This window comes from Saccopteryx leptura, chromosome 9, assembly GCF_036850995.1.
Source record: "Saccopteryx leptura isolate mSacLep1 chromosome 9, mSacLep1_pri_phased_curated, whole genome shotgun sequence".
In the NCBI taxonomy this organism is placed as follows: domain Eukaryota; kingdom Metazoa; phylum Chordata; class Mammalia; order Chiroptera; family Emballonuridae; genus Saccopteryx; species Saccopteryx leptura.
The window spans coordinates 93,204,859-93,231,003 of record NC_089511.1 but is presented as its reverse complement, the minus strand read 5'-3'; the positions used below and the strand labels follow the sequence as shown (position 1 = coordinate 93,231,003).

The window sequence follows — 26,145 nt, the reverse complement described above, 5'->3', positions numbered from 1 at the left end:
GAGCCCAGGGCCCTCCCCCCCAATGGGTGGGAGCGCCTGTGATGGCCCCACGCTCCCCTCAGCAGCAGCCTTGAGTGGGTGCCCATACACCCAGGGCATCCAAGAGCGGCATTCTCACCTGAGGTGGGAATCTGCACCCAGCTCCCCACCTCCACCTTGGAGGCACCTTGAGGAGGCTCACAAAAATGACAGGACTGACCCCCCAGTTTCCTCTCAGTTTGTACACTCTCTTGTCCAAGCCCTCATCCAGCTCAGCCTCCTGGAGTTCGAGTCGCCCACCCGCCCACAGAGCACTGTAACAACAGATGGAATTAGCTTGAAGGAAGGAGGCAAGAGGTGAAGGGGTAGCGGAGGCCCCGGGCGTCCTCCCCCAGCCCTGAGGGTCCTGAGTGGGAAGCCCGTATGCTAGCTGCCCACCCTGCGGAAAAGGGCAGGGATTCTTGAAATCCTACCTGCTCGTCCTCGGGCCCCTCCAGTCTCAATAATCGGACGATTATTTATGGACAATGGCATTTTGTCCCCTGAGCAGCCATGCAAGAAGCTCACTGGACAAAAAGGGAGAAAAGGAGGAAAAAAGAGAAAAAACCCCCCAGACTCAGCAGAATTTGTATGTAAGACTGTGAGGAGGAGATGCAAGATTCCTCTCGTCGCGCCGGGGTCGCGACCCACAGGTTGAGAACCGCTGCTCTAGTCAATGCAATAGTATTTGGAAATAGGAAGGGATTCAGAAGGGAAAACATGAAGCATGCATCTGTAACAAAGCTCTATTTGTCAGCACTGTCCCTTTCCCTGAAGGAGGAGCGGGGTGAGGTGCTGGGTAGCTCTGGTTCCCATGGCAGTGGCCTCCTGGCTCGAGTCGGGCTTGCAGCCCAAAGGGCACAGCACATGAGGGTGAATGTGGCCATCCTCATGGCATCTGGCAATATGACTTCTTGAGGCTAAGCTTACATGAAAATGTTACTGCTCGCCCTCTGGCCCCCAGTGCCCACTGGCTGGAGGGATGCAGAGATGGGAGCTGCAGGGCTGGGGTCAGCCATGTCCCCAAGGATTGTCCAAAGAGTGCAGAGGGAGGAGGGTGAGGGCTAAAGAGGCCTGTCCACAGAGGTGTCACTTCTGTCACTCCCCACCCAACACTGGTCAGGCAGCCACACACGGCAGTGTGACCAGGCCATGGGTCTGCCTGCTTGAGAGCAGGGGCAGCTTCTCTCCCTTCTCTCCCTGTCTGGGGAGGGGCACAGTGACAGCACTAGGCATGAGGAGGTGAGAGGAGCCCCAGAGGCAGGATCAAGGAGAGGGGCAGCAGCAGCCCCTGTAATCTGTGTCTAGGAAGGTAGTGGGTAACCTGGAGCACAAGTGCCCATCACTGTCCTGCAGTTGTGATGGTACCCAAACCAGCAGGACCTAAACATGTCCTGAGCATAGTGGCCTCATGCCCTGCTCACTGCCACCTATGAAATAGGCACTGGAGGTACAGAGGAGGGTGCTGGCTTCCTGCTTAGGGGGTGCCCAGGCCTTCCTCCTAGCCTGCTGGCCCCCCAGCTTATGCTTGCAGCCAGACCCTGAGTATCTGTGGCATGCTGGCCCAGGTGGCAGGACCAGGGCTTTCTAGAGCTTAGGAAGAACTGAAAGCTGAGGTTTGGGGAAGGGAAGGAGAGCAGCCAGCAGGGAGCTGTGTGCTGTACCCTTCGGTTGTTGGGGTTTGTAGAAGTTGGGCCCTTTCATCCTTGCGGGTGGAGGAGCCAGAGGCAGATGGGCAGCAGAGCTCAGGGGAGAGGGTTCCCATGTGAGGCAGAGGACAGACAGGCCTGGGACCACCCTGGGGGCGGGTGCAAGGTCTGGCTTGCAGGGTCCAGGCTTCCAGAACCTCTTGCACCCATTAGACTCTCTGGAAATGATGGTGAGCTAAACATGAAGACTCTCAAGTAGGTGTTAATCACCTGTGCTCTATGCAGGTAACATCAGAGGGCCTGGCACTAGCAGGTCACTGGGCGAGCAACACCTGGCCCCAGGTGGGGGTCACAGTCTTGATGTCATTGGTGGAAATGGTGTTCTTTTGTGGAGTTGCGAATACAACATTTTGGGGAACTCAAACGTGGGAGGTTGAGGTGGTGTAAAATTTAACAGGGTTAAATGGAAGGCGGTATGCAGGTTCCCAATGTCTCATCTCTGTCCATCTTGCTGTAGAAAAAGTCCAACCTTGTCTTCATCAGGTCTAGAACAAAGATCAGGGTCCACAAATTCTATGCCACTGGTTCATTCCATATCAAAGCTTAGTTCAGTCAGCTTTTGTTCCTGTCCAGTTGCCAAAGTTCTCTTCCCAGCTGCCCTTCGACTAGCACTGCATTGCCAACCGAGGCTTGTGCCGGGAGCCGTGTCTGGAGTCCACAGGGTCTGCCACGGGCCCCAGGTGGCTGCTAGGGCTGCATGGCTGCTATGGAGAGAGAACCAAGAGAGAACGTGTGAACAAAGAGAGAGAGAAAGAGAATGAGCGCTAGAGCTTTGTTAGGCTGATTATATTACCCCGGGCTTGGGAAGGACCAGGTGCTCTTTCACACTGACCACTCAACTTCCCAGTCTTTCCTGGGCTTGCATTGGGTCATCCCCCTAACCAAAACATTTCCTAGATCTTCTGGGGTTCTGTGTCCCTTAGCCAATCTGATCCATTTCCCAGGTTAGGCTTGGCCCCTTTATGGTTTCCGTTTTTGTTTCTACTGCTCATTCCTCCAAGTATTATAGAAGCACCTCCCCACGTCTATGTTGACTGCTATTGCAGGGTCCAAGAGCTCTGCAGCAGCATCTGGTTCCACCGTGCATGTGCGTACCTCCCCAGCACCATCTTGGCATCAACTGCGCACGTGCCCAGCAGAGGAATTTCTCCTGCTGTTTTTATTCCTCCCAGTAATGACCAGTAATAATCCTTCCTGCCTGCTTCAGGGATTAAGTCTTGAGGGAAAAGGATGCAGAGGTCCCTTGGGGAGTGTGTGAAGCTGTAGCATCCTAATGAGGCAGGCTTTTAGTGTCCAAGTCCCTTTGCTCCCTTTCGTTAGTAATATACAGCTACCTACACTAACACTAATAGCTCCAAGAAACTTTGGGTCCCAGAATGGGAAGGGATGGGGTTATGGAGTGAGGGAGAGAGAGACACTGAGCTTTCAAGAGCAGGGGAATTAAAGAAGTGGGGAGAGGAAGGAGGACCTGAGAAGGGAGGGTTTGTGCTTGAGGTGAGCAACCCTGTGCTCCTCCAGCCAGAGGGTCCAGTGCCTTCTGCCCTTAGCGACCCTAGGCTCTCCTGAAAATAAGAGAGCTCCCCCGTCTCTCCCTCTCCCCCAGTACCCTGAAATGCAAGTGGGACCCTAAGAGGCCATGGTGAAGTGACCCATAGACATATTGGTGTGTTTTTGTTGTTGTTTTTTATTGTTGTTGTTTGTGTGTGTGTGTGTGTGTGTGTGTGACAGAGACAGACAGAAAGAGAGACAGAGAGGGACAGATAGGGACAGACAGGCAGGAAGGGAGAGAGATGAGAAACATCAATTCTTTGTTGCAGCACCTTAGTTGTTCATTGATCACTTTCTCATATGTTCCTTGACTCGGAGGCAGGGGTCTCCAACAGAGCAAGTGACCCCTTGCTTAAGCTAGTGACCTTGGGCTCAAACCAGCAACCTTGGGTTTCAAGCCAGTGACCTTTGAGCTCAAACCGGCAACCATGGCATCATGTGTATGATACCACACTCAAGCCAGTGACCCTGTGCTCAGCTGGTGAGCTCACACTTAAACTGGATGAGCCTGCACTCAAGCTGGCGACCTCAGGGTTTCAAACTCCGGTACTCTGCGTCCCAGTCTGACACTCTCTCCCAGGCACGGCCAACATATGGCCAGCGGGCCAGAATTGGCCCGTGTAATAAGTTTATGCGGCCCGCGATTAAAATTTTTTTTTTTTTTTTTTTTTTTTTTTTTTTTCATTTTTCTGAAGCTGGAAACAGGGAGAGACAGTCAGACAGACTCCCGCATGCGCCCGACCGGGATCCACCCGGCACGCCCACCATGGGGCGACGCTCTGCCCACCAGGGGGCGATGCTCTGCCCATCCTGGGCGTCGCCATATTGCGACCAGAGCCACTCTAGCGCCTGAGGCAGAGGCCACAGAGCCATCCCCAGCGCCCGGGCCATCTTTGCTCCAATGGAGCCTTGGCTGCGGGAGGGGAAGAGAGAGACAGAGAGGAAAGCGCGGCGGAGGGGTGGAGAAGCAAATGGGCGCTTCTCCTATGTGCCCTGGCCGGGAATCGAACCCGAGTCCTCCGCACGCTAGGCCGACGCTCTGCCGCTGAGCCAACCGGCCAGGGCCGCGATTAAATTTTTAATATTCTCTGCTACTTTAAAATCCCAGCTACTCAGAAGCAGAAGCATCTTTGATTATTGGAAATCGAGATATTTAAGAAGATAGTGATATGCAGAAAAGAATTCCGTGTGTGAATAATCTAGGGTTAACTTCCAATAATTGGTCGAATGGATTCGCAATACTTCTTTATTTTTTAAAAAAATTTCATTATAAAGATTTACAACTTTTGTACTTGTCTGTACAAAAAAATGTGTGCCAGTGTGCACCCAAGGTAAAAAAAATTTGTTATTTTTGTGGTCAAGTGAGCTGAATCAAGTGGCATTGTAGCATAGACAATAGCTGCTGTTGATAACTGAAAATGTGTCCAGGCTGTTTGTAAAGCGAAATAATTGTTTTATTTGCAATATAACCCCTTCAAGCTCATTCTATTAATTATATATTGTTTTGATTGATTGCGATACAGTTTGGATATTTATACGGTATGTAATTATATTTTTATTAAAATATATTTTAAAAATAATATTGTATATTAAAATTTTTTTCACTCACATTTATTCATATATAAATTACATAATACAATTTTGTTTACTTAAACTAATCATTTTTGTATTTAACATTTTTAAATTTTAATATTTTATCTGGCCTGTGAAAAAAGTTTTCTTTCTAATCTGGCCCGGGGGCAAAAACTGTTGGCCACGCCTGCTCTATCCACCGTGCCACTGCCTGGTCAGGCTGGAAGTACTGTTGTTCAAGCTGCCTGTCACCATGCAGCCTAGTTAGTAGAGACAGGGTGCTTATTCAGATGGCCGGCAATGTGAGAAGATAGGGTTATGTTCCCAAAGCCATCTCCCCATCCCGTCCCAAGTCAACCTTTTCTTTTTTAAATAAAGTGTTTTATTAATATCAGTTGGATATTACAATGATAAATAAACTTTAATGCATATAAGAAATTGAAGTAAAAGGTTACAAGTGACTGTCACAAAATGATTCGGACCTCAACATTAAATTTCTTTTGCTTTACAGGTTTAGGATAATTTCCATTCCAACAGATAATTAGTAAGGAACTGGCTTGCTTAATATTGTAGGAGAAGGCGTGCTCGGCTTAAAATGGGGATGAGAGGAGGGGGCATGAGAGTATAAATTCCAGGATATTGCATTCCTTTTTAAAATTTTTATTAATTTTAATTTATTGTGTTAACATAGATTTAAGTGTCCCACTGACTATAATAACACCCTCACTGTCACCCCTGTGTCCTCTATTATACTCCTTCCCCCCCCTAACTGCCTCCCCCCTTCCCTCTGGGATTTGCTGTCCTGTTTTCTGTATCTGTGTGTTATGTATATATTGTTTCACTAATCCCTTCACCTTCTCTGATTCTATCCCCTCATCCTCCTTCCCTCTGACAGCTGTCCCTCTGCTCACTGTGACCCCACTTCTGCCTCTATTCCATTCCTCAGATCACTTTGTTCATTAGATTACACATATAAGTGAGGTGATATGATACTTGTATTTCTCTGCCTGGCTTATTTCACTTAGCATAATAATCTGCAGGTCCATCCATGGCATCATAAAAGGTAAGATTTCCTTCTTTTTCAAGGCTGCATAGTATTCCATTGTGTATATGTACCATGGCTTTTTAATCCACTCGTCCATTGTTGGACACCCGGGCTGTTTCCAGATCTTTGCTATTGTAAACAATACTACAATAAACATAGGGGTGCATATCTTCTTTTGAATCAGTGATTTGGTATTCTTAGGATATATTCCTAAAAGTGGGATAGCTGGGTCAAAAGGCAGTTTCATTTTTAATTTTTTGAGAAAACACCATACAGTTCTCCACAGTGGCTGCACCAGTCTGCATTCCCACCAGCAGTGCAGGAGGGTTCCCTTTTCTCCACATCCTCACCAGCACTTACTGTGTGTTGATTTGTTAATGAGCACCATTCTGACTGGTGTGAGGTGATATCTCATTGTGGTTTTAATTTGCATTTCTCTGATGATCAGTGATGTTGATCATTTTTTCATATGCCTATTAGCTATCTGTATGTCCTCTTTGGAGAAGTGTCTATTCAGTTACTTTGCCCATTTTTTTAATTGGATTGTTTACCTTCCTGGCATTGAGTTTTTACAAGTTCTTTATAAATTTTGGTTATTAACCCCTTATCACATGTATTGTCAAATATGTTCTCCCATTGTGTGGTTTGTCTTTTTATTTTGTTCATATTGTCTTTTGCTGTGCAAAAGCTTTTTAGTTTATTTTGTCCTTTATTTCACTTGCCAGTGGAGATAAATGAGCAAAAATATTGCTATGAAAGATATCAGAGAGTTTACTGCCTATGTTTTTTTCCAAGATGTTTATGGTTTTGTGACTAACATTTAAGTCTTTTATCAATTTTGAGTTTATTTTTGTGAATGGTGTAAGTTGGTCGTCTAGTTTCATTTTTCTGCATGCACCTAATTTTCCCAACACCATTTATTAGAGACTGTTTTTACTCCATTGTATGCTCTTACCTCCTTTATCAAATATCAATTGTTCATAAAGGTGTGGGTTTATTTATGAGTTTTCTATTCTGTTCCATTGATGTGTCTGCCTGTTCTTATGCCAGTACCAAGCTGTTTTGATTACAGTGGCCTTGTAAAATAACTTTACATCAGGAAGTGTGATACCTCCCACTTTATTCTTCGTTTTCAAGACTGCTGAGGCTATTCGTGCTCTTTTTTGGTTCTATATAAATTTTTGGAATCTTCTATGTCTTTGAAGTATGCCATTGGTATTTTAATAGTAATTGCATTGAACTTATAGATTGCTTTGGGTAATATAGACATTTTAAAGATGTTTATTCTTTCTATCCATGAACATGGTATATGCTTCCACTTGTTTATATCTTTCTTGATTTCTTTTTTCAATGTCTTATCATTTTCCAAGTACAAGTCTTTTACTTTTTGGTTAAATTTACTCCTAGGTACTTTATTTTTTTGTTGTTGTTGCAATAGTGAAGAGGATTGTTTCCTTAATTTTTCTTTCAGACAGTTTATTGTTGATGTATAAAAATGCCACTGATACCTAATAAATATTAATTTCATATTCTGCCACCTTGTCAAAGTCATTTATCAAGTCTAGTAGTTTTCTTGACTCAGACTTTAGGGTTTTCTATATACAGTATCATGTCATCAGCAAATAATGATAGTTTTACTTCTTTTTTTCCAACTTGGATGTCTTTTATTTCTTCTTGTCTGATTGCTGTGGCTAGGACTTCTAGAACTATGTTGAGTAAGAGTGGTGAAAGGGGGCACCCCTGCCTTCTTCCTGATATTAAGGGATTGTTTTTAATTTTTGCCCTTTGAGTATGATGTTGACTGTGGGTTTGTCATAGATGGCCTTTATTATGTTGAGGTATGTTCCCTGTATTCCCACTTTGCTGAGACTTTTGATCATAAATGGGTGCTGGATTTTATCAAATGCTTTTTTTTTGCATCTGTTGAAATTATCATGTGGTTTTTCTCCTTCCTTTTCTTTATGTGATTAATCACATTGATTGATTTGTGAATATTGTACCAGCCTTGCCTCCCCAGAATAAATCCCACTTGATCATGATGTACCAAGTCAACCTTTTTATAAGAGGAGGAAAAGGGTAAGTGTTTTGGAATTTTAAGGTAGAGTTAATCAGATTGTAGTCAAAGTTAATTGGATCATAGCTGAAGACTTTGCTTGCAGACCCTGGGCCACAACTGTGGACTACTTGCAGTGCCCTGGGCCACGAAGGTAGATCCCTGGCAAAGATCACTAAGTCATGCAAACCCACTCAGGCATCCCAGCTTCTGGAACAAAGCCTCTACCTGCATTAATCAGTAAGCCCACTGACCATAACCATAGTCACCATTACTCAGACTAAAATTTTAACTCTTTGAGTTCTCCCTGTCACACCTACTGCCAGCTTTTGCTGCATTTTTTGGTCTGTGAAACCAGTAGGGGGATACCAGGACTGGAGGATAGAAGATTATGTGAGACCATGGGTGAAATAAGGGGCTGCAGCGGTCTCTGCCACCTCACCTGTCCTGCTAGGGGGTGAACTTAACTCTCCTGTGCAGCTGGTGGAAGGAGGTCCAAGACATGGGCGCAGACCTTCCAGCGCAGAAAATACAGGCAGAATGCACTGCGGTCTGTCCCCAGGTGTCTCTGAGCCTCAGTGTGAACCAGGAGGCCTCCCAGAATGCTCACCTCTCCCCATCCACAAGGAGTGTCTGAGTAAGTATGTGACCAGGGCCCCAGGATCATCAGCAGAACTACTCTCTACCTCCCCAGCCAGGCAGGTTCTTAGTTACAATTTAGAGTCACAGGCTCCAGAGAGTCAAGGTCACCTTCAGCATCCTGATGGCTTCAGCCTGGCAGGCGTAGAACTCCCAGTCTCCCCCTTCAGGTGGGGTGACTAGAGAGGACCCAAAGGGTAGACCCAAATCCTTCCTAATGTAGAGGACCCCCTAAAATTTACCCAAAGGTTTTACATTTGCTCAAAGAATCCTAAACATGGGGTGAAGGTAGGGGCCATGCATTTAAACAAGCATTTTATTTACAAATTTGATCTGACTTGTGACTTCCTACTGAGAGTTTCCTGCTGTGTAAAGCGAGGGCTCCCTTTGTTAATCCCTCTTCCCAGACTATCCCCCCAAGGGGGTCACCTGCCCAGGTCCTGGCCTAAGGTGCCCACCTGAAGCTCCCATGCAGGCCTGAGTGGGACTGTGCTGGAGGAGGGCGGGAGGGACCCTCCTTTACCCCTGCCTAGAGCCCTGCAAGGGGACGTCGTGTGACTTGACTCCAGGGACTGGGGCAGGGTAAGGGGCAGCCTGGCACAGATCTACGTTTAGCAGGACTGACCCAGACAATTAGGAGCTATCTATTTTGAAGTGAGTGAGCAAGTAGACGGTGCTTCAGGGAAGACTGTTTCTAGAGAGCAAGTGCAGGTCTCGCTTGGGCCTGAATGCTTTGGTACCAGCCCTGCTCTGTGCTCACACTGCTCTTTTCCAGAAGTTTCCTTCAAACCTGCTTAGATCTCGCCACCTGGGGAAGGCCACTGTCATTTTCCCATTTCAAACACTGACCTCATCTAATCCCTTATATCAGGGCCTTCTCTGTGTGGTCATCATGAGTGCCGGCCACAACCTGCTCCTGTGGGGGCTTAGCAGAACAGTGGGCCCTGCTTTCTTCATCGCTGTGTCTCCAGTGTCTAGGCAGGTCCTTATTGACATTTGTGATTGAATGAATGAATAAGTGGACAGATGGGCAAGGAGTACAGGCTCGGTGGAGCACCCCACCCTCTGCCACACCCCAAGTGCACGTGATGTCAGAGAACCAGGCCACCAGCCTTTAGAAGGGCAACAGAGTGCATTTTGCAGGTGGGACAGGAGGCCCCACCTCGGCTGCCAGAGCTGGGCTCACATGCCACTGGCATGGTTCAGTGAGCCAGCATTGTCCCTCCCTGGTTGTGTCTTCTAATTGCCAATGGGGCTTCTGCCCTGCTCCCACGGAGGCTGGATGTTTTTTGGAATCAGGATGAAGCTTGAGATAGCGCCACTAAAGCACCCATTCTGAGATCTCTGCCAAGTCCTGCCCTCCTGATTTAAGTGGCCCAGCAGGGTGGGGGCCCACGGCTGGTGCCCTGCTCCCTACTGGTGTGCTTTCTCTGGTTCTCGTGCGCAGCCAGCAGCAGGGAGGCTGGCGATATGTGTAATTCTCAGTTGCTAATTGTGAGGTCCGAAGCCTGCTGAGCTAAAAATAATATCCATTTTTGTTGAGTAGGTTAAAAAATAGAAGCCCATGTGTGTGCCAACGCTGAAGGAGGCACCCTCTGCAAAGCCTGGCAGGGGCAGGGGCTGCTGGCTCCCAGCTCCATGTCTGGGAAGATTCCTGGGGGCTCTTGTGGCATGGGCCATTTTTGTCCATTTTCCAGGAAGCTAGGATTCTTTTTTATTTTGCTTTTTTCCTTTTTCTTTTTTTGAGGAAGGGAGATAGAGAGACTGACTCCCGCATGCGCCCCAACCAGGATCCACCTGGCAACCCCCATCTGGGGCTAATGCTCGAATCAACTGAGATATCCTCAGCGCCTGAGGCTGACATGATCAGACCAACCAAGCTATCCTCAGTGTCCCAGGCTGATGCTTGAATTGAGCCACTGGCTGCAGGAGAGGAAAAGGGAGAGAAAGGGAAGTGGGAGGGTGGAGAAGCAGATGGGCGCTTCTCCTGTGTGCCCTGACCAGGAATTGAATCCGGGACATCCATATGCCAAGCCAACACTATTCACTGAGCCAACCAGCCAGGGCTGGAAGCTTAGAGTCTCAACTTGGCATACAGGACTATCTTCTGGGAGCCCTGTCCCTGGAATCATGTGCAGAATGCCCAGGAATGAACATTTTTCTGTATGTACAGGGTAAGGGCTTCCTGCTTTCCCAGCTCCTCAGAGGGTCATGCCAGGCTAGCATAGGGATGAGGAAGTGACAGTCCTGAGAAGAAACTGGGCTGTGAGGCAGGCAGGCTGGGCAGACCTGTCGTCGCTGCTGCCTGAGCCACGTCGTGCCAGCCTTCATCCGAGAAGTGGGCACCTCTGCACTGATCCAGGTTAGATGAGAAGGGTAAAGCCTAGCACACACTGGGGCTCCAACTCCTGAAAATAGACATTTAAAGGTTAGACAAGAGGAAGCTTGTCTCTATTTCTGTTTCTCAGAAATGTTCAGAACTGCAGACTCTAGGGTCTGGAAGGGGTCCTCACATTCTGACGGTGCCCTGGGAACCTGCCCCAGACAGTTCTTCACAGTGGGATGGAGGCCTGACACTGCTCCTGTTGAGACAGTCCCCTCCCCAGTTTGTCACCCCCACTGCCAGCCGGGGCAGAGTTGGCTGTGTCTGAGGCTGGCCAGTTATCACCAGTGCCACCTTCCAGTGTTTCTCCTTTAGTCCCTCTGGGCTGAGAAATGTGCTTTGTGCAGACACCCTGGGCAGTGGGGGGTGAATGGTCATCTAGGCCTGCCTCCTCTCCCCCAGAATGTGCCCTTGAGGGCAGCATTGGTGCCAGGCTGAGCAGCATCTGAAGAATGGCATTTACACCTGTACCGACGTGCCCTTGCATAGGTGGCCATGTGAACACATTCTGGGCCAGAAGCTGTGTGCCATGCCATCTCTCCTCCCACACCACCACACCCCACACCCATGCCTGGAAGCTGCAAAACTAGTGTCCTTCCTAACCTATGTGCTGTCAGCGTGTCTATTCTAGATGTGGGAGGGGATATGGAAATATGACACCAGCTGCTCTTCCTTGGGCTGGCTTTTCCAGAGACCAGAACCTTTGGCAAATCTCATGTGTGAGCACTTTGTTGGGGAGTGTGGTCCAGGGGAGCAGGAGGGAAGAGACACGTGCACAGACCCAGGCGAGGTCTTTCGACAGGACTCAAGGCTGTCTGTGGGGAGAAGCTTTTGTCCAGTAGGGGTGGGGAAGCAGACTTCTTCTGGGTCCAGTGTTCCATTGACCCATGCTTCCTCCAGTTGTTGCCTGGCCCCACCCTGACTTCTGAGCTGTGCATGTGAACTGGATGGATCCACAGGTGAGAACCTGTAGCCCAGGGCAGGAGTTATGTGGCCTGCTGGTGGCTGTGAGGCCCTAGATCACAAGCCATAGATGTGGCCTTCTCATCTGGCACCCAGGTACCTCTTGAGACTTGGCTAGGAAGATACATAGATATTTTTCATTTTGGAATTAAGTATAATGGGGTGACATTGACATAGGTTTCAGGTGAACATCTCTATATCATTTGAATTATTGATTGTGTTGTGTGCCCATCACCCAAAGTCTAATCATTTTCCTTCACCATATATTTGTCCTTTTTTATTCTCTTCCCTTTATCCCCTTCCCCAGGTAACCATTTCACTTTTATCTGTGTCCATGAGTCCCAGTTTTATATCCCACCTATGTGTGAAATCATATAGTTCTTATCTTTTTCTGATTTACTTATTTCACTTAGTATAGTGTTCTCAAGTTTCACCTATGTTGTCGTAAATGGCAACAGGGCATCATTTCTTATGGCTGAGTAGTATTCCATTGTATGTTCTTGAGAATGTTTCATGCACACTGGAAAAGAATGTATAATCTGATGTTCTGGGATGAATTGTTCTGTAAATGTCTAATATGTCCATTTGGTCTAGTGCAGTGGTTCTCAACCTTTCTAATGCCGTGACCCTGCAATACAGTTCCTCATGTTGCGGTGACCCCAAACCAAAAAATAATTTTGGTGGCTACTTCATAACTGTAATTTTGCTACAGTTATGATTCGGGATGTAAATATCTGATATGCATTATGTATTCTCATTGCTACAAATCAAACATAATTTAAACATAGTGATTAATCACAAAAACAATAATTATATATTGAGAAATATTTATTACTAATGGACCTCCTTACCTAGTGTATTGGGGCTACCATTCCGTAAATAGCTGCTTAACTAATTAATGGATCTGTTTTTTCCAGATTAGTGGCAAGTTTTCTATATAGAACAGGGTGAACTACGTCATAGGATACACTGCAGTTTCTGCACAGCATGGTATCTTTCAGGGCTCTTTCACACTATAAAGCAGTGGTTTCTGCGGTGGAATCCACATCTCATTTACTTCAATGGGAGACCCGTGGATTCCGCAGAAGAGAGATCCCCTGTACGGCAGAAATGCAGTTCCGACACATTTCTTCTATAGGAGGCAGATCTTTTACACTGCAGAATCCGCACAGCAGATTCCTCAGTATGAGGCCTCTTTCAGTCTATTGGGGGTGGCGGATTCCACCTTTGGAATTTTTCCGCTCTAGGAAAAGTTCTAGTGTGGAAAAAATTAAGCAACATGCTCTCTATTTGAGCGGAATCTGCTGCGGCCTCCCATTGACTTGAATAGGAGAGGAAGAAATGTGTTGGAAACTGTCATTTCTCCACCTCTTATTGAAATCAAAAGGAGGCTGCGGCGGATTGTGTGGTAACCCGAGATTCTCGGGAGCTCTCTTCCACAAAATCCGCCGCACTCCCAATGAAATCAATAGGAGGCGGATTCAATGCCGAAAACCGCTGATTTCAGCAGTTTCCTCATTCAGAATATGGGGAAATAGTGGGAGATATGGGAGATAATTATTCATTGGGGAACAGTGTGAACTACATCTTATAGTGGTCTCTTATAGTATAAGAACGATGTAGTTCACACTGTGTGAATGTATGGTGCTTTGTGTAAGTGTAAGCTGCTTTGTGTACTGTGTAATGGTTACACACAAAGCACCTTACACTTACACAGTATTGTGTGTATGGTGTGTGTACTGTTTTTACATTATTAACCTTTTTTACACCAGCAGGCTGTCTCGCAGGCTCTCCGCCTCTTGCCTCTCCGCCTCTTGCCTCTCCGCCTCCTAGGCTTCTGTCCTCCGGCGCTTGCTGCACCCGCCCACTGATGACGTCAGCAAGCGCCGGACACACGTAATGCGCTGCTATGGACTGTGGAGCGTTCCCCCCACCCCTTAGGCCCCCCCCCATGGATGATGCAATCACGTCTGCGCATGACCGCAGGCATTCAGTTTGGAACGCACGTCCATAACAGCGTGCGCGTTCAAGCTGAATAGCGCTGCTGCAGACGGTAGCGCGGCTTCTCAGCGGCTAAAGCCATCGGGAAATATGTATTTTCCCGATGGCTTTAGGCGACCCCTGTGTTTTGGTCGTTCAACCCCTGCCAGGGTCGTGACCCACAGGTTGAGAACCACTGGTCTAGTGTGTCATTTAAGGCTGATTTTTAAAATTGATTTTCTGTTTGGATGATCTATCTAAAGCTATCAATGGTGTGTTGAGATCTCCAACTATGATTGCATTTTTGTCTCTATTTTAAGATCTGCTAGAAGAGCTATATATATTTTGGTGTTCCCTAATTTGTGTGTGTGTGTGTATTTTTACGAAGACAGAGAGAGAGGGGGACAGATAAGGACAGATAGGCAGGAAGGGAGAAAGATGAGAAGCATCAATTCTTTATTTCAGCTCCGTATTTGTTCACTGATTGCTTTCTCATATGTGCCTTGACCAGTGGGCTACAGCAGAGCAAGTGACCCCTTGCTCAAACCAGCAACCTTGGGCTCAAGCCAGTGACTATAGGGTCATGTCTATGATCCTACGCTCAAGACAGCAACCCTGCGCTCAAGCTGGTGAGCTTGTGCTCAAGCAGGATGAGCCCTGCTCAAGCTGGCAACCTCAGGGTTTAGAAGCTGGGTCCTCTGCATCCCAGTCATTTTATCCACTGTGCCACTGCCTGATCAGGCTCAGTGCATATATATTAAGAAGTGTTATGTCTTCTTGATATAGTGTCCCCTTTATCATTGTGAAATGTCCATCTTCGTCTCTTGTTACTTTTGTTGTCTTGAATCAGTATTGTCTGATATAAGTATGGCTACACCTGCTTGTCTTTGGGTATTATTTGCTTGGAGAGTCATTTTCCAACCTTTCACTATGAATATACTTTTTTCCTTGCAGTTTAGATGTGTTTCCAGAAGGTAGAATATGGTTGAATTTTGCTTTTTGTGTGTATGTGTGACAGAGGCAGAGAAAGGGACAGATAGGGACAGATAGGGAGAGAGATGAGAAGCATCAATTCTTTCTTCATGGCATGTTAGTTGTTCATTGATTGCTTTCTCATATGTGCCTTGACTGGGGGGGCTACGGCAGACCGAGTGACCCCTTGCTCAAGCCAGCGACCTTGGGCTCAAGCTAGTGAGCCTTGCTCAAACCAGAAGAGCCTGCATTCAAGCCAGCAACCTCTGTGTTTCGAACCTGGGTCTTCCGTGTTCCAGTCTGATGCTCTATCCACTGCGCCACCACCTAGTCAAGCTGGGTTTTGCTTTTTGATCCATTCTGCTACTCTGTGCCTATTGGTGAGTTCAGTCCATTTACATTTAGGGTAATTATTGGCATATGAGGGTTTCCTATAACCATTTTATGTTTTGTTTTGTAGTAGCTCTGTGTCTCCTTCGGTTCTTCTCTTCTGTGTTTCTGTCATTTGTTTTTGTTTGGTGGTATTCCATATTCTTTCCCTCTATTTTCTCTTTTTAAGTTATATGTTTTATTGTTTTTTTCATGGGTGGTTACCATTAGGTTATTGAGAAAAATAATTTCACATATACAAGAGTCTTTTGTCTTGTGAGTGCTTCTGAACTCCATCCTTCTTTGCTACTTCAAACCTTTATCCTCTCCCCTTTTATGTTTTTGTTGTCACAGATATTCTTGCTTTTATTGTAATCTTGTTGGAGCTTTTACTTGTAGTTTTGTGTTGTTTTGTTCTTTGTATCCAATAGGATAACCCCCTTGAGTATTTTCTGCAATGAGGTTTTTCTGGTAATAAATTTCCTCAGCTTCTGTACATCTGGAAAAGTTTTCATTTCTCCTTCATATTTGAAGGACAACTTTAATGGATATAGTATTCTTGGCTGGTAATTCCTCTCTTTCAGTACTTTGAATGTTTGGGTCCACTCTCTTCTGACTTGATGATAACCTGATGGCATTCCTTTATATTTTATATTCTTTTCCCTAGCTTCCTTGAGGATTCTTTGTCATATATTTTTGATATTTTTATTATAATGTGCCTGTTTGGGTTGAGGTAACTAGGCATTCTGTTTGCTTTTTTGATTTGAGGATCTAACTCTTTCCATAGACTTGGGAAATTCTAATCAATTCTTTGAATAAGCTCTCTATTCCCTTCTCCCTCTCTTCTTCTTCTGAAATATCCATTATTCTTTTTTAAAAAATTTTATTTATTCATTTTACAGAGGGGAGAGAGAGAGAGAAGGGGGGAGGATCATGAAGCATCAACTCCCATATGTGCCTTGACCAGGCAAATCCAGGGTCTTGAATGGCAACTTCAGCATTCCAACTTAACACTCCATCCACTGTGCCACCACAGGTGAGGCAATACCCATTATTCTTATATTGCTCTTTTTGATGGAGCCAGACAGTTCTTGTAGAGCTCTATCATTTTTTAAAATTCTTGAGTCTCTTTTTTTCTCTCTGCAGCAACTCTAGTTTCCTGTCTTTGATGTTGCTAATCCTCTTCTCTGTCCTGTTCTATAAGCAAAACTTACTAGCTCATTTTTCAATTCATATATTGAGTTTTTCATCTTTGTTTTTAAAGTTTCAACCTCCTTAGTGAGGTATTTGTTGTTTTCTGAGCTAATTAAATTGCCTATCAGTTGTTTTCTTGTATCTTGTTGAGTATTTTCAGAACTTCAATTTTGAATTCTCTCTCTCTTCTTTTGTTCAGTGAGAGCAGGGGAGGCAGAGACAGACTCTTGCATGTATCCCAACTGGGATCTACCCAGCAAGCCCAGTAGGGGGTGATGCTCTGTTCATCCGGGGTATTGCTCCATTACTCAGCAACTGAGCTCTTCTTAGCACCTGAGGTGGAGGCCATTGAGCCATCTACAGTGCCCAGGCCCACTTGCTCCAATTGAGCTATGGCTGCAGGAGGGGAAGAAAAAGAGAGAAAGAGAAGTGAGAGAAGGAAAGAGGGATAAAGAAGCAGATGGGTGCCTCTCCTGTGTGCCTTGCCAGGGAATCAAACTGGGACATCCACATGCTGGGCCAATGCTCTACTGCTAAGACAACTGGCTAGGGCCAAATTACCTATCGTTTAACTTTAAGATTTCCATATGATTGAGATTGCTTTCTGGAAATTTTTCATTTTCTTTCTGAACTGCCTCTCTTGGGTAGTTTTGGTATTCTTTTTTTTTTTTAATTTGTTAATTTTTAATTTGTTAATTTTCTTTCTTGAGGATCTATCTAGTGATGTTAGTGGGGTACTAAAAACCCCTACTATCATAGTATTACTGTTGATCTCGCCCTTTTATCCATCAATATCTGCTTTATATATTTAGGTGCTCCTATATTAGGTGTGTAGATATTTATAATGGTTATATCTTCCTGTTGGATTGCTCCCTTTTTTATTATGTAGTGACCTTCTTTATTTCTTACTATAACCTTTGTTTTAAAGTCCATTTTGTCTGATATAAGTATTGCTACCCCAGCTTTTTTTTTCATTTCCATTGCATGAGATATTTTTAATTGATTTTAATTTACTGTGTTTACATAGATTCTAGTGTTGCCCCGAATGCATTCCCCCTCCCCCTTATTACCCTCAAAATCTTCCTTGCCCCCCTCCCAAGAGCTCCCTCCCCCTTCAGGTTTAATTCTGTTCCTCAGTTCACATTGTTCCTTGAATTCCTCAAATGAGTGAGGTCATATGATATTTTTCTTTCTTGCCTGGCTTATTTCACTTAACATAATATTTTCCAGGTGCATCCGTGTTGTTGCAAAAGGTAAGATTTCCTTCTTTTTCATGGCCCCATAGTATTCCATTGTATATATGTACCAAGCTTTTTAATCCACTCATCTACTGACGGACACTGGAGATATTTCCAGATCTTGGCTATTGTGAACATAAACATGGGGGTGCATTTTTTTTTGGAATCAGTGATATGGTGTTTTGGGGATATATTCCTAAAAGTAGAACAGCTGGGTCAAAAGGCAGTTCGATTTTTAATTCTTTGAGGAATCTCCAAACTGTTTTCCACAGAGGCTGCACCAGTCTGCATTCCCTCCAGCAGTGCAGGAGGATTCCCTTCTCTCCACATCCTCGCCAGCACTGATTCTGTGTTGTTTTGTTGATGAGCGCCATTCTGGCTGGTGTGAGGTGATATCTCTTTTTGGTTTTAATTTGCATTTCTCTAATGATTAGTGATGTTGAGCAATTTTTCATCTGTCTATTGGCCACCTGTATGTCCTCTTTGGAGAAGTGTCTGTTCATTTCTTTTGCCCATTTTTTTTATTGGATTGTTTGTCTTCCTGGTGTTGAGTTTACAAGTTCTTTATAAATTTTGGTTATTAAACCCTTATTAGAACATATTGTCAAATATGTTCTCCCATTGTGTGGTTTGTCTTTTTATTCTGTTCATATTGTCTTTAGCTGTGCAAAAGCTTTTTAGTTTGATATAGTCTCATTTGTTCATCTTGTCCTTTATTGACTTGCCCGTGGAGATAAATCAGCAAATATATTGCTGCGAGAGATGTCGGAGATCTTACTGCCTATGTTTTCCTCTAGGATGCTTATGTTTTCATGACTTACATTTAAGTCTTTTATCCATTTTGAGTTTATTTTTGTGACTGGTGTAAGTTGGTTGTCTAGTTTCATTTTTTTTCTGGTAGCTGTCTAATTTTCCCAACACCATTTGTTAAAGAGGCTGTCTTTACTCCATTGTATGCTCTTACCTCCTTTGTCAAATTATCAGTTGTTCATAAAGGTGTGGGTTTGTTTCTGGGTTCTCTGTTCTGTTCCATTGATCTATATGCTTGTTTTTTTGACAGTACCAAGCTGTTTTGAGTACAATGGCCTTATAATATAACTTGATATCAGGAAGTGTGATACCTCCCACTTTATTCTTCTTTTTCAGGATTGCTGAGGCTATTCATGTTCATTTTGGTTCCATATAAATTTTTGGAATATGTATTCTATATCTTTGAAGTATATCATTGGTATTTTAATTGGTATTGCATTAAATTTATAAATTGCTTTGGGTAATATAGATATTTTGATGATGTATATTCTTCTTAACCATGAGCACAATATATGCTTCCACTTGTATGTATCTTCCTTGATTTCTTTTATCAATGTTTTGAAATTTTCTGATACAAGTCTTTAACCTCCTCGGTTAAATTTACTCCTAGGTACTTTATTTTTTTGTTGTTGTTGCAATAGTGAAGGGGATTGTTTCCTTAATTTCTCTTTCTGACAGTTCATTGTTAGTATATAAAAATGCCTCTTGATTTCTGAGTATTATTTTTATATCCTGCCACCTTGCTGAATTTATTTATCAGGTCCAATAGTTTTTTGACCGAGACTTTAGGGTTTTCTGTATACAGTATCATATCATCTGCAAATAATGATAGTTTTACTTCTTCTTTTCCAATTTGGATGCCTTTTATTTCTTTTTCTTGTCTGATTACTGAGGGTAGGACTTCCAGAACTATGTTGAATAAGAGTGGTGAAAGGGGGCACCCCTGCCTTGTTCTTGATCTTGGGGGGGTCACTTTTAATTTTTGCCCATTGAGTATGATGTTGGCTGTGGGTTTGTCGTAGATGGCCTTTATCATGTTGAAGTATGCTCCCTGTATTCCCACTTTGCTGAGAGTTTTGATCATAATGGGTGCTGGATTTTATCAAATGCTTTTCCTGCATCTATTTAAATTATCATGTAGTTTTTCTCCTTTTTTTTTTATGTGATGAATCACATTGATTGATTTGCAAATATTGTACCAGCCTTGCCTCCCCAGAATAAATCCCACTTGATCATGGTATATGATTTTTCATATATTGCTGGATCCGGTTTGCTAATATTTTGTTGAGGATTTTAGCATCTAAGTTCATCAGGGATATTGGCCTATAATTTTCTTTCTTTGTGTTGTCTTTGCCTGGTTTTGGAATCAGAATTATGCTCACCTCATAAAAGGAGTTTGGAAGTCTTACTTCCTTGTGAATTTTTTTTAATTTTTTATTATTTTTTTATTTTTCTGAAGTTGGAAATGGGGAAGCAGTCAGACAGACTCCCACATGTGCCCGATCGGGATCCACCCGGCATGCCCACCAGGGGGCGATGCTCTGCCCATCTGGGGCGTTGCTCTGTTGCATCCACAGCCATTCTAGCACCTGAGGCAGAGGCCATAAAGCCATCCTCAGTGCCTGGGCCAACTTTGCTCCAATGGAGCCTTGGCTGCAGGAGGGGAAGAGAGAGACAGAGAGGAAGGAGAGGGGGAGGGGTGGAGAAGCAAATGGGCGCTTCTCCTGTGTGCTCTGGCCGGGAATCGAACCCGGAACTCCTGCACACCATGCCGACACTCTACCACTGAGCCAACCGGCCAGGGCCTCCTCTTGAATTTTTTGAAGTAGCTTGAGAAGGATAGAAGTTAGTTCTTCTTTGAATCTTTGGTAGAATTCACCAGTGAAGCCATCTGGCCCAAGACTTTTGTTTGTTGGGAGTGTTTTGATAACTGTATTCGATCTCATTTGTTGTAATCAGTCTATTTAGGTCTTCTGATTCTTCCAGATTGATTTTTAAAAGATTATATGTTTCAAGGAATTTGTCCATTTCACCTAGGTTGTTTAATTTTTTGGCATACAGTTCTTCATAATATTTTCTTACAATCTTCTGTAGTTCTGTTGTATCAGTTGTTATTTCTCCACTCTCATTTCTAATTTTATTTATTTGAGTCCTCTCTCTTTTTTTCTTGGTGAGTCTGGTTAAAGATTTATTGATCTTGTTTACCCTTTCAAAGAACCAGCTCTTGGTTTCATCAGGTCTATATTGTTTCTTTAGCCTCTATGTCATTTATTTCCGCTCTGATCTTTATTATTTCCTTCCTTCTGCTACCTCTGGGCTTTACTTGCTGTTCTTTTTCTAGTTCTTTTAGATGCAGGATGAGGTTGTTTTTTTGAGCCTTTTCTAGCTTCTTAAGGTATGCCTGTAGTGCTATGAACTTCCCTCTCAGGACTGCTTTTGCTGTGTCTCATAAATCTTGAGTTGTTGTATGCTCATTATCATTCATTTCTAGGAATTTTTAAATTTCTTCTTTGATCTCATTGTTAACCCATTCATTATTTAATATCATGCTATTTAGTTTCCATGTGTTTGAGTATTTTTCAGTTTTTCTGTTGTGGTTGATTTCTATTTCATGCCATTGTGATCTGAGAAAATACTTGATATGATTTCAATCTTCCTAAATTTGTTGAGACTGCTTTTGTGCTCTAACACGTGGTCTATCCTAGAGAATGTACCATGAGCACTTGAAAAGAATATATATTCTGCTGCTTTAGGGTGAAAGGTTCTGAAGATATCTATTAAATCCAGTTGATCTAGTGTTTTCTTTAAGTCTGCTGTTTCTTTGTTAATTTTCTTTTTTGAGGGTCTATCTAGTGATGTTAGTGGGGTATTGAAATCCCCTACTATTATATTATTGCTGTTGATCTCGCCCTTTATATCCATCAGTCTGCTGTATATATTTAGGTGCTCCTATGTTAGGTGTGTAGATATTTATAATGGTTATATCTTCCTGTTGGATTGCTCCCTTTATCATTATGTAGTGACCTACTTTATCTCTTACTATAGTCTTTGTTTTAAAGTCCATTTTGTCTGATATAAGACCTGCTACCCCAGCTTTTTTTTCATTTCTATTGGCATGAAATATTTTTTCCATTCTTTTACCTTTAGTCTATGTGTATCTTTTGTTTTGAGATGTGTCTCTTGTAGACAGTGTATGTATGGGTCCTGTTTTCTTATTTACACAGCTACCCTATGTCTTTTGATTAGGTTATTTAATCCATTTACATTTAAGGTTATTATTGATATGTAGTCGTTTCTTGTCATTTTATTCTTTAAAGCTATCTTCCTCTCTTACTATATTCTTTCTCCCCTTTGTTCTGCTTACAACAGGCCTCTTAACATTTTTTTTTGCAGCATTTGTTTGGTTGTAATGAATTCCTTGAGTTTTTTTTTCTGGGAAGCTTTTTATTTCTCCTTTGATTTTAAATGATAGCCTTGCTGGATAAAGTAGTCTTGGTTGTAGGCTCTTGTTCTGCATTACTTTGAATATTTCTTGCCATTCCTTTCTGGCCTCAAATGTTTCTGTTGAGAAGTCACATGTCATCGTTATGGCGGCTTCTTTGTAGGTGATAGTCTTTTTTTCTCTAGCAGCTTTTAATATTTTCTCTTTATCTCTTAGCTTTGATATTTTAATTATGATGTGTCTTGGTGTGGATTTCTTTGGGTTTCTCTTTAATGGAATTCTCTGTGCTTCTTGAACTTGTGTGATTTTTTCCTGCATCAATTTAGGGATATTTCCAGCTATGATTTGATTGAACAAAGTCTCTATTCCTTGTTCTTTCTCTTCTTCTTTAGGAACCCCTGTGATGCGGATGTTATTTCTCTTCATGTTGTCACAGAGCTCTCTTAGAGTTTCCTCAGACTTTTTGAGTCTCTTTTCTTTTTTCTGCTCTGCTTCCATGCCTTCATTTATCTTGTCCTCTAACTCACTGATTCGATCCTCAGCTTCATCCATCCTGCTTTTAATTCCTTCCATTATGGTCTTCATTTCTGATATTATCTATATATTTGTCATTTTGGACTGATTATTTTTTATTATTTCAATGTCCTTTTTTATACTTGCTATCTCTTTATTTAATTCTTCATTATGATCATCTATTGTTGTTCTAAGATCTTTGAGCACCCTAACAGTCATTATTTTAAACTATGCATCCTTCTCTTTATTTAGTTGTTCGTTATGATCATCTATTGTTTTTCTAAGATATTTGAGCATCCTAACAATCATTATTTTCAACTCTGCATCCTGTAATTTGTATATATCTGACTCATTCAATTCTTTTTTGGTATTTATCTTGATTCATTTGGGTTGAATTTTTCTGCCTTCCCATTTTGTCTGTGTATGAGAAGGGTGTGGCCACAGGAGTCCAATGGGTGTAGCCTCTGTGTTCCCTAAGTGTGGTCTGTCTGCAGGCCTGCCACCCCCTCTGCTGCATTCGAATATGGGCATTGCTGGCGCTGGCCCACTGCGGCAGTCACTGCGGTTTCTGCCTGTCCTCCAAAGGTGGGGCTGTGTTCACATGCCCGGGTTGCAAGCCCTGTCCTGCCTCGGCCTTCACCCCAGCCCCTCAGGTGGGGCTGCGCTCCACGCTGGGGCTGCAAGCCATGGCACCACAGGTAGGGCTTTGCACCTAGGCTCTGCCCATTTCTGGCTTTCACCCTGCCCCCGCAGGTGGGCCTGTGCTCGCAAGGGCCTCAAGACCCGGCTCCAGGGTTGGGGCTGCATGCCCCTGCTCAGCCATGGCTCTCCACCAGTTCTCCAGCTTTTGCCTTGCCCTTTCTCTTGTTCACCCAGCCTGCAGCTGGGCTGGACCGCTTTGTGCATCCCCTGCGCCCCCACCAGGCAAGCTCATGCTGGGCCTCAGTCGTGGCCGGCCCGGCTTTTGCCCCCGCTGACAGGACTGTGCTTTCATGTCCAGCCACTGCCCTCAGTGGTGAGCCCTCAGCAGTGTGGGTGGGGGCACTACAGCTCAGACCTTAGCACTCAATACTGTATTCCTGATGACTCCCTTCTTCTAAGCAACTCTGCTCTAAGTGCCGTGAGAGAGCTTGTTTCGCTGGTGTCCTGCTTTCCTTTGCTGGTATTGCTGGTTCCAGGGGAAATATTCACTTCAGATTTGCAGATTGACTCAGTCCAGGGGTTAGGGTGGCTGTCCCTCAAAGTATTTCTCCCTGTGCCTCCTAGATTACACTCTCTTTCTGCTACTCCAGTCCTCTCCTCTCTCCCCGTCCCCCGGAGTCCCGGGTGAGTGGTTGTGAAAGAGGTGTTCTGTGCGGTCTCTTTTAGAAGAATCCTGAGTCTGAGAAATCTCTCTCACAAACAGTATCCTGACTTGTTTCCAGCTAAATACTGTCCATACGCCTCTTCTAGGCTCTGGGGCTTTAGGCTGTGGCTTTGTTCCTGGGGCTTAGTACCCTCCCCTTTCTGCTAAACTCACTTCCCACCACGTGAGTCTCTCCGGGCTGCCATTCGCTCCGGGGAGTGGGGCAGCCTTCTCCGCGTTTCTGCTTTTCCTACAAGTCTCAGTGTGGCTTCTTCAGTGTTCCTTGGTTGAAGCGTCCTCTTAGTTTAGTCCAAATTTGGTTTTTCCAGATGTGGTTCTTAAAATTAAGTTGTAATCCACTTTGGTTCTGGGAGGTGGATGTTAATATGTCTGCCTACTCCATCGCCATCTTGCTGCCCTGGTATTTTTATTTCTGCTGTGGCTGCATTTGAGAGTAGTATTGTTAATAATCAAGCAAAAAAACAAAAAAACAGATAAAAATAAATTTAAAAGTTAAATTAATAAAAAATTAAATTTAAAAATTAAAGAGAACAAGCAAAATAAAAAACAGTAATCAAAAACAAAGAAAACAATAACAATAAAAATTAAATAACAAAAACAATTAGAAGAAAATAAAATTTTAAAGATTTTTGTCTTTCCAGTAGGTGGTGCTGTGTTACAAGTTTTAGCTATGTAAAATCCCAGGCTGACCTCTACTGAGAAGTTGCTCTTGTGATGATGGAGGTGGGGATGCAGTCGTGATAATGGGTGGGGTGTGTTGTGAGGGTTTATGGCTTTAGTAATGGAGGTCTCAGGCCTCAGGGTGCTCCTCACTGTGTCCCAACAGAGTAGGGGATCAGACATGGAGCCCCTCTGTTTTTCAGCTGTGCAGTATATCTCTGCCACTCTTTGTACCTGTGAGGGGGGAGGAAAGCAGTATTTGGGAGGCTGGGGGGCACACATGTCTTTTTGTGTCTTTGTTTGAGTGGGGGCTGAGGGCTGACCCCTCATTCTGCTGCTTTAGTTCAGTATCACACCAAATTCCCCCAATCTCATTCTCCTCCCAGCAGATGAAAGCTTATAGAACAGGCCTGTTCCATCTCTGGAGCCTGACTGGGAGTGTTTCTTATCTCCCCCCCCCCCATTTTTTACCCTCCTCGCCTTTAGTGGATAGGATGCGCAGATCTTTAAGGCAAGCCTGCGAGCCTAGCTGGGATTCCTTTGCTGAGTTATAGCTGTTAAATTTCTTGAAATTTCAAGGGAAGAGATCGGGGTAGCTCTCATGATGCCATTACTCTGACATCATCTCCCTGCAGATATTTAGGACCTCCCCTTTCTTGATGGTGGCTCCAGAGACCAAGTAAACCCACGTGTGAAACAAGCACATGGCTGCTGCCTCTGAACTCAGAGTCACTCTTTCTGGAGCTGGCAGGAGGGTCCCTCCCTCCTGAACCTGGGCCTCCCCTTGTGCCCCCCGCCCCGGCCCTATGTGGGAGGTGGGAAGCTTGCAAGTCCCCGCTTCTAGGAGAGGGTGATTCACTTCCATCTGTCTGGCTGTAAGCCACTCGTGTCTTTAATTAGAAGGTTTTTGCCTTCCTGCCTGAACAGAGGAGGGGCTGCAAGGAGTCAGAGGTGGCAGGCTGGGTATAAACCTGCCCCCCAAGTTTTCCCAGAAGGGTTGCTGCTTTGTCAAGGTCAGCTCCAGCTGACTTGGGCCAGAGACACGGTCTGCGGGCTCCTCCTGCAGGTGCAGAAGGCTGGCCCACCCCAGCTCCATCCTCCCTACCCCTTGGGCCTGACCTTGGGAGATTTCTTGAATTCTCCACCAAGTCAGAAGCCATGGAGGCAGGAGAGAAGTTCCCTGTGCTTCCTGACCCCCATTTTGCCTGGTAAATTTTGAACAATGGCAATGCCCAGGCTAGAGCCGAGGCCAGTGAAATCAGAATCATGCCGTGGGGGGCTGGTCAAAGGCCTTTTTTAAAACTTCCTAGGTGCTTCTGGTATGCAGCCAGAGCTGAGAGGCACTGGCAAGGTGAAACCAATGCTCCTTACCTGCAAGCTAAACCTCTCAAAGGGACAAGCATGTGCCGAACATGTCCAGCTCGACCCAGCAGGCCTGGGCTGGAACTCGAGGTCCTGCATCCTGCATTTTAGCAGTCAATCAGGTGATGGCGCTGCTGGTCGGGGAAGTTTTAGGAGAGGAATTAAAACTCCAGAGAAGAGTCAGTCTTGATTCAGAATGTGCACCGTGGAAAAGTCTCCAGTGATACTGCAGGTCTGGGACACATTTATTAATCTTTGAAGGACCTGGATTTCTGGGGCCTTTGGGAGCCTGTGCATCAAGAGCAACCC

At 44.5% G+C, this 26,145-nt stretch overlaps 1 protein-coding gene across 3 annotated transcripts in view; it reads left to right on the top strand.

Annotated features, from left to right (window-relative positions):
* Positions 1-26,145, top strand: part of RASGEF1A (RasGEF domain family member 1A) — a 76,083-nt gene that overhangs the window by 33,835 nt on the left and 16,103 nt on the right. For 2 of the 3 annotated variants that reach the window (XM_066349545.1, XM_066349544.1), the window contains exon 2: positions 16,154-16,287. The exons of the other annotated variant lie outside the window; for it this stretch is intronic. In XM_066349545.1, coding sequence (XP_066205642.1) covers positions 16,237-16,287 — 51 coding nt within the window. In that variant the 5' untranslated portion in view covers positions 16,154-16,236. The remainder of the gene's footprint in view (positions 1-16,153; positions 16,288-26,145) is intronic. 3 annotated transcript variants of the gene reach the window in all.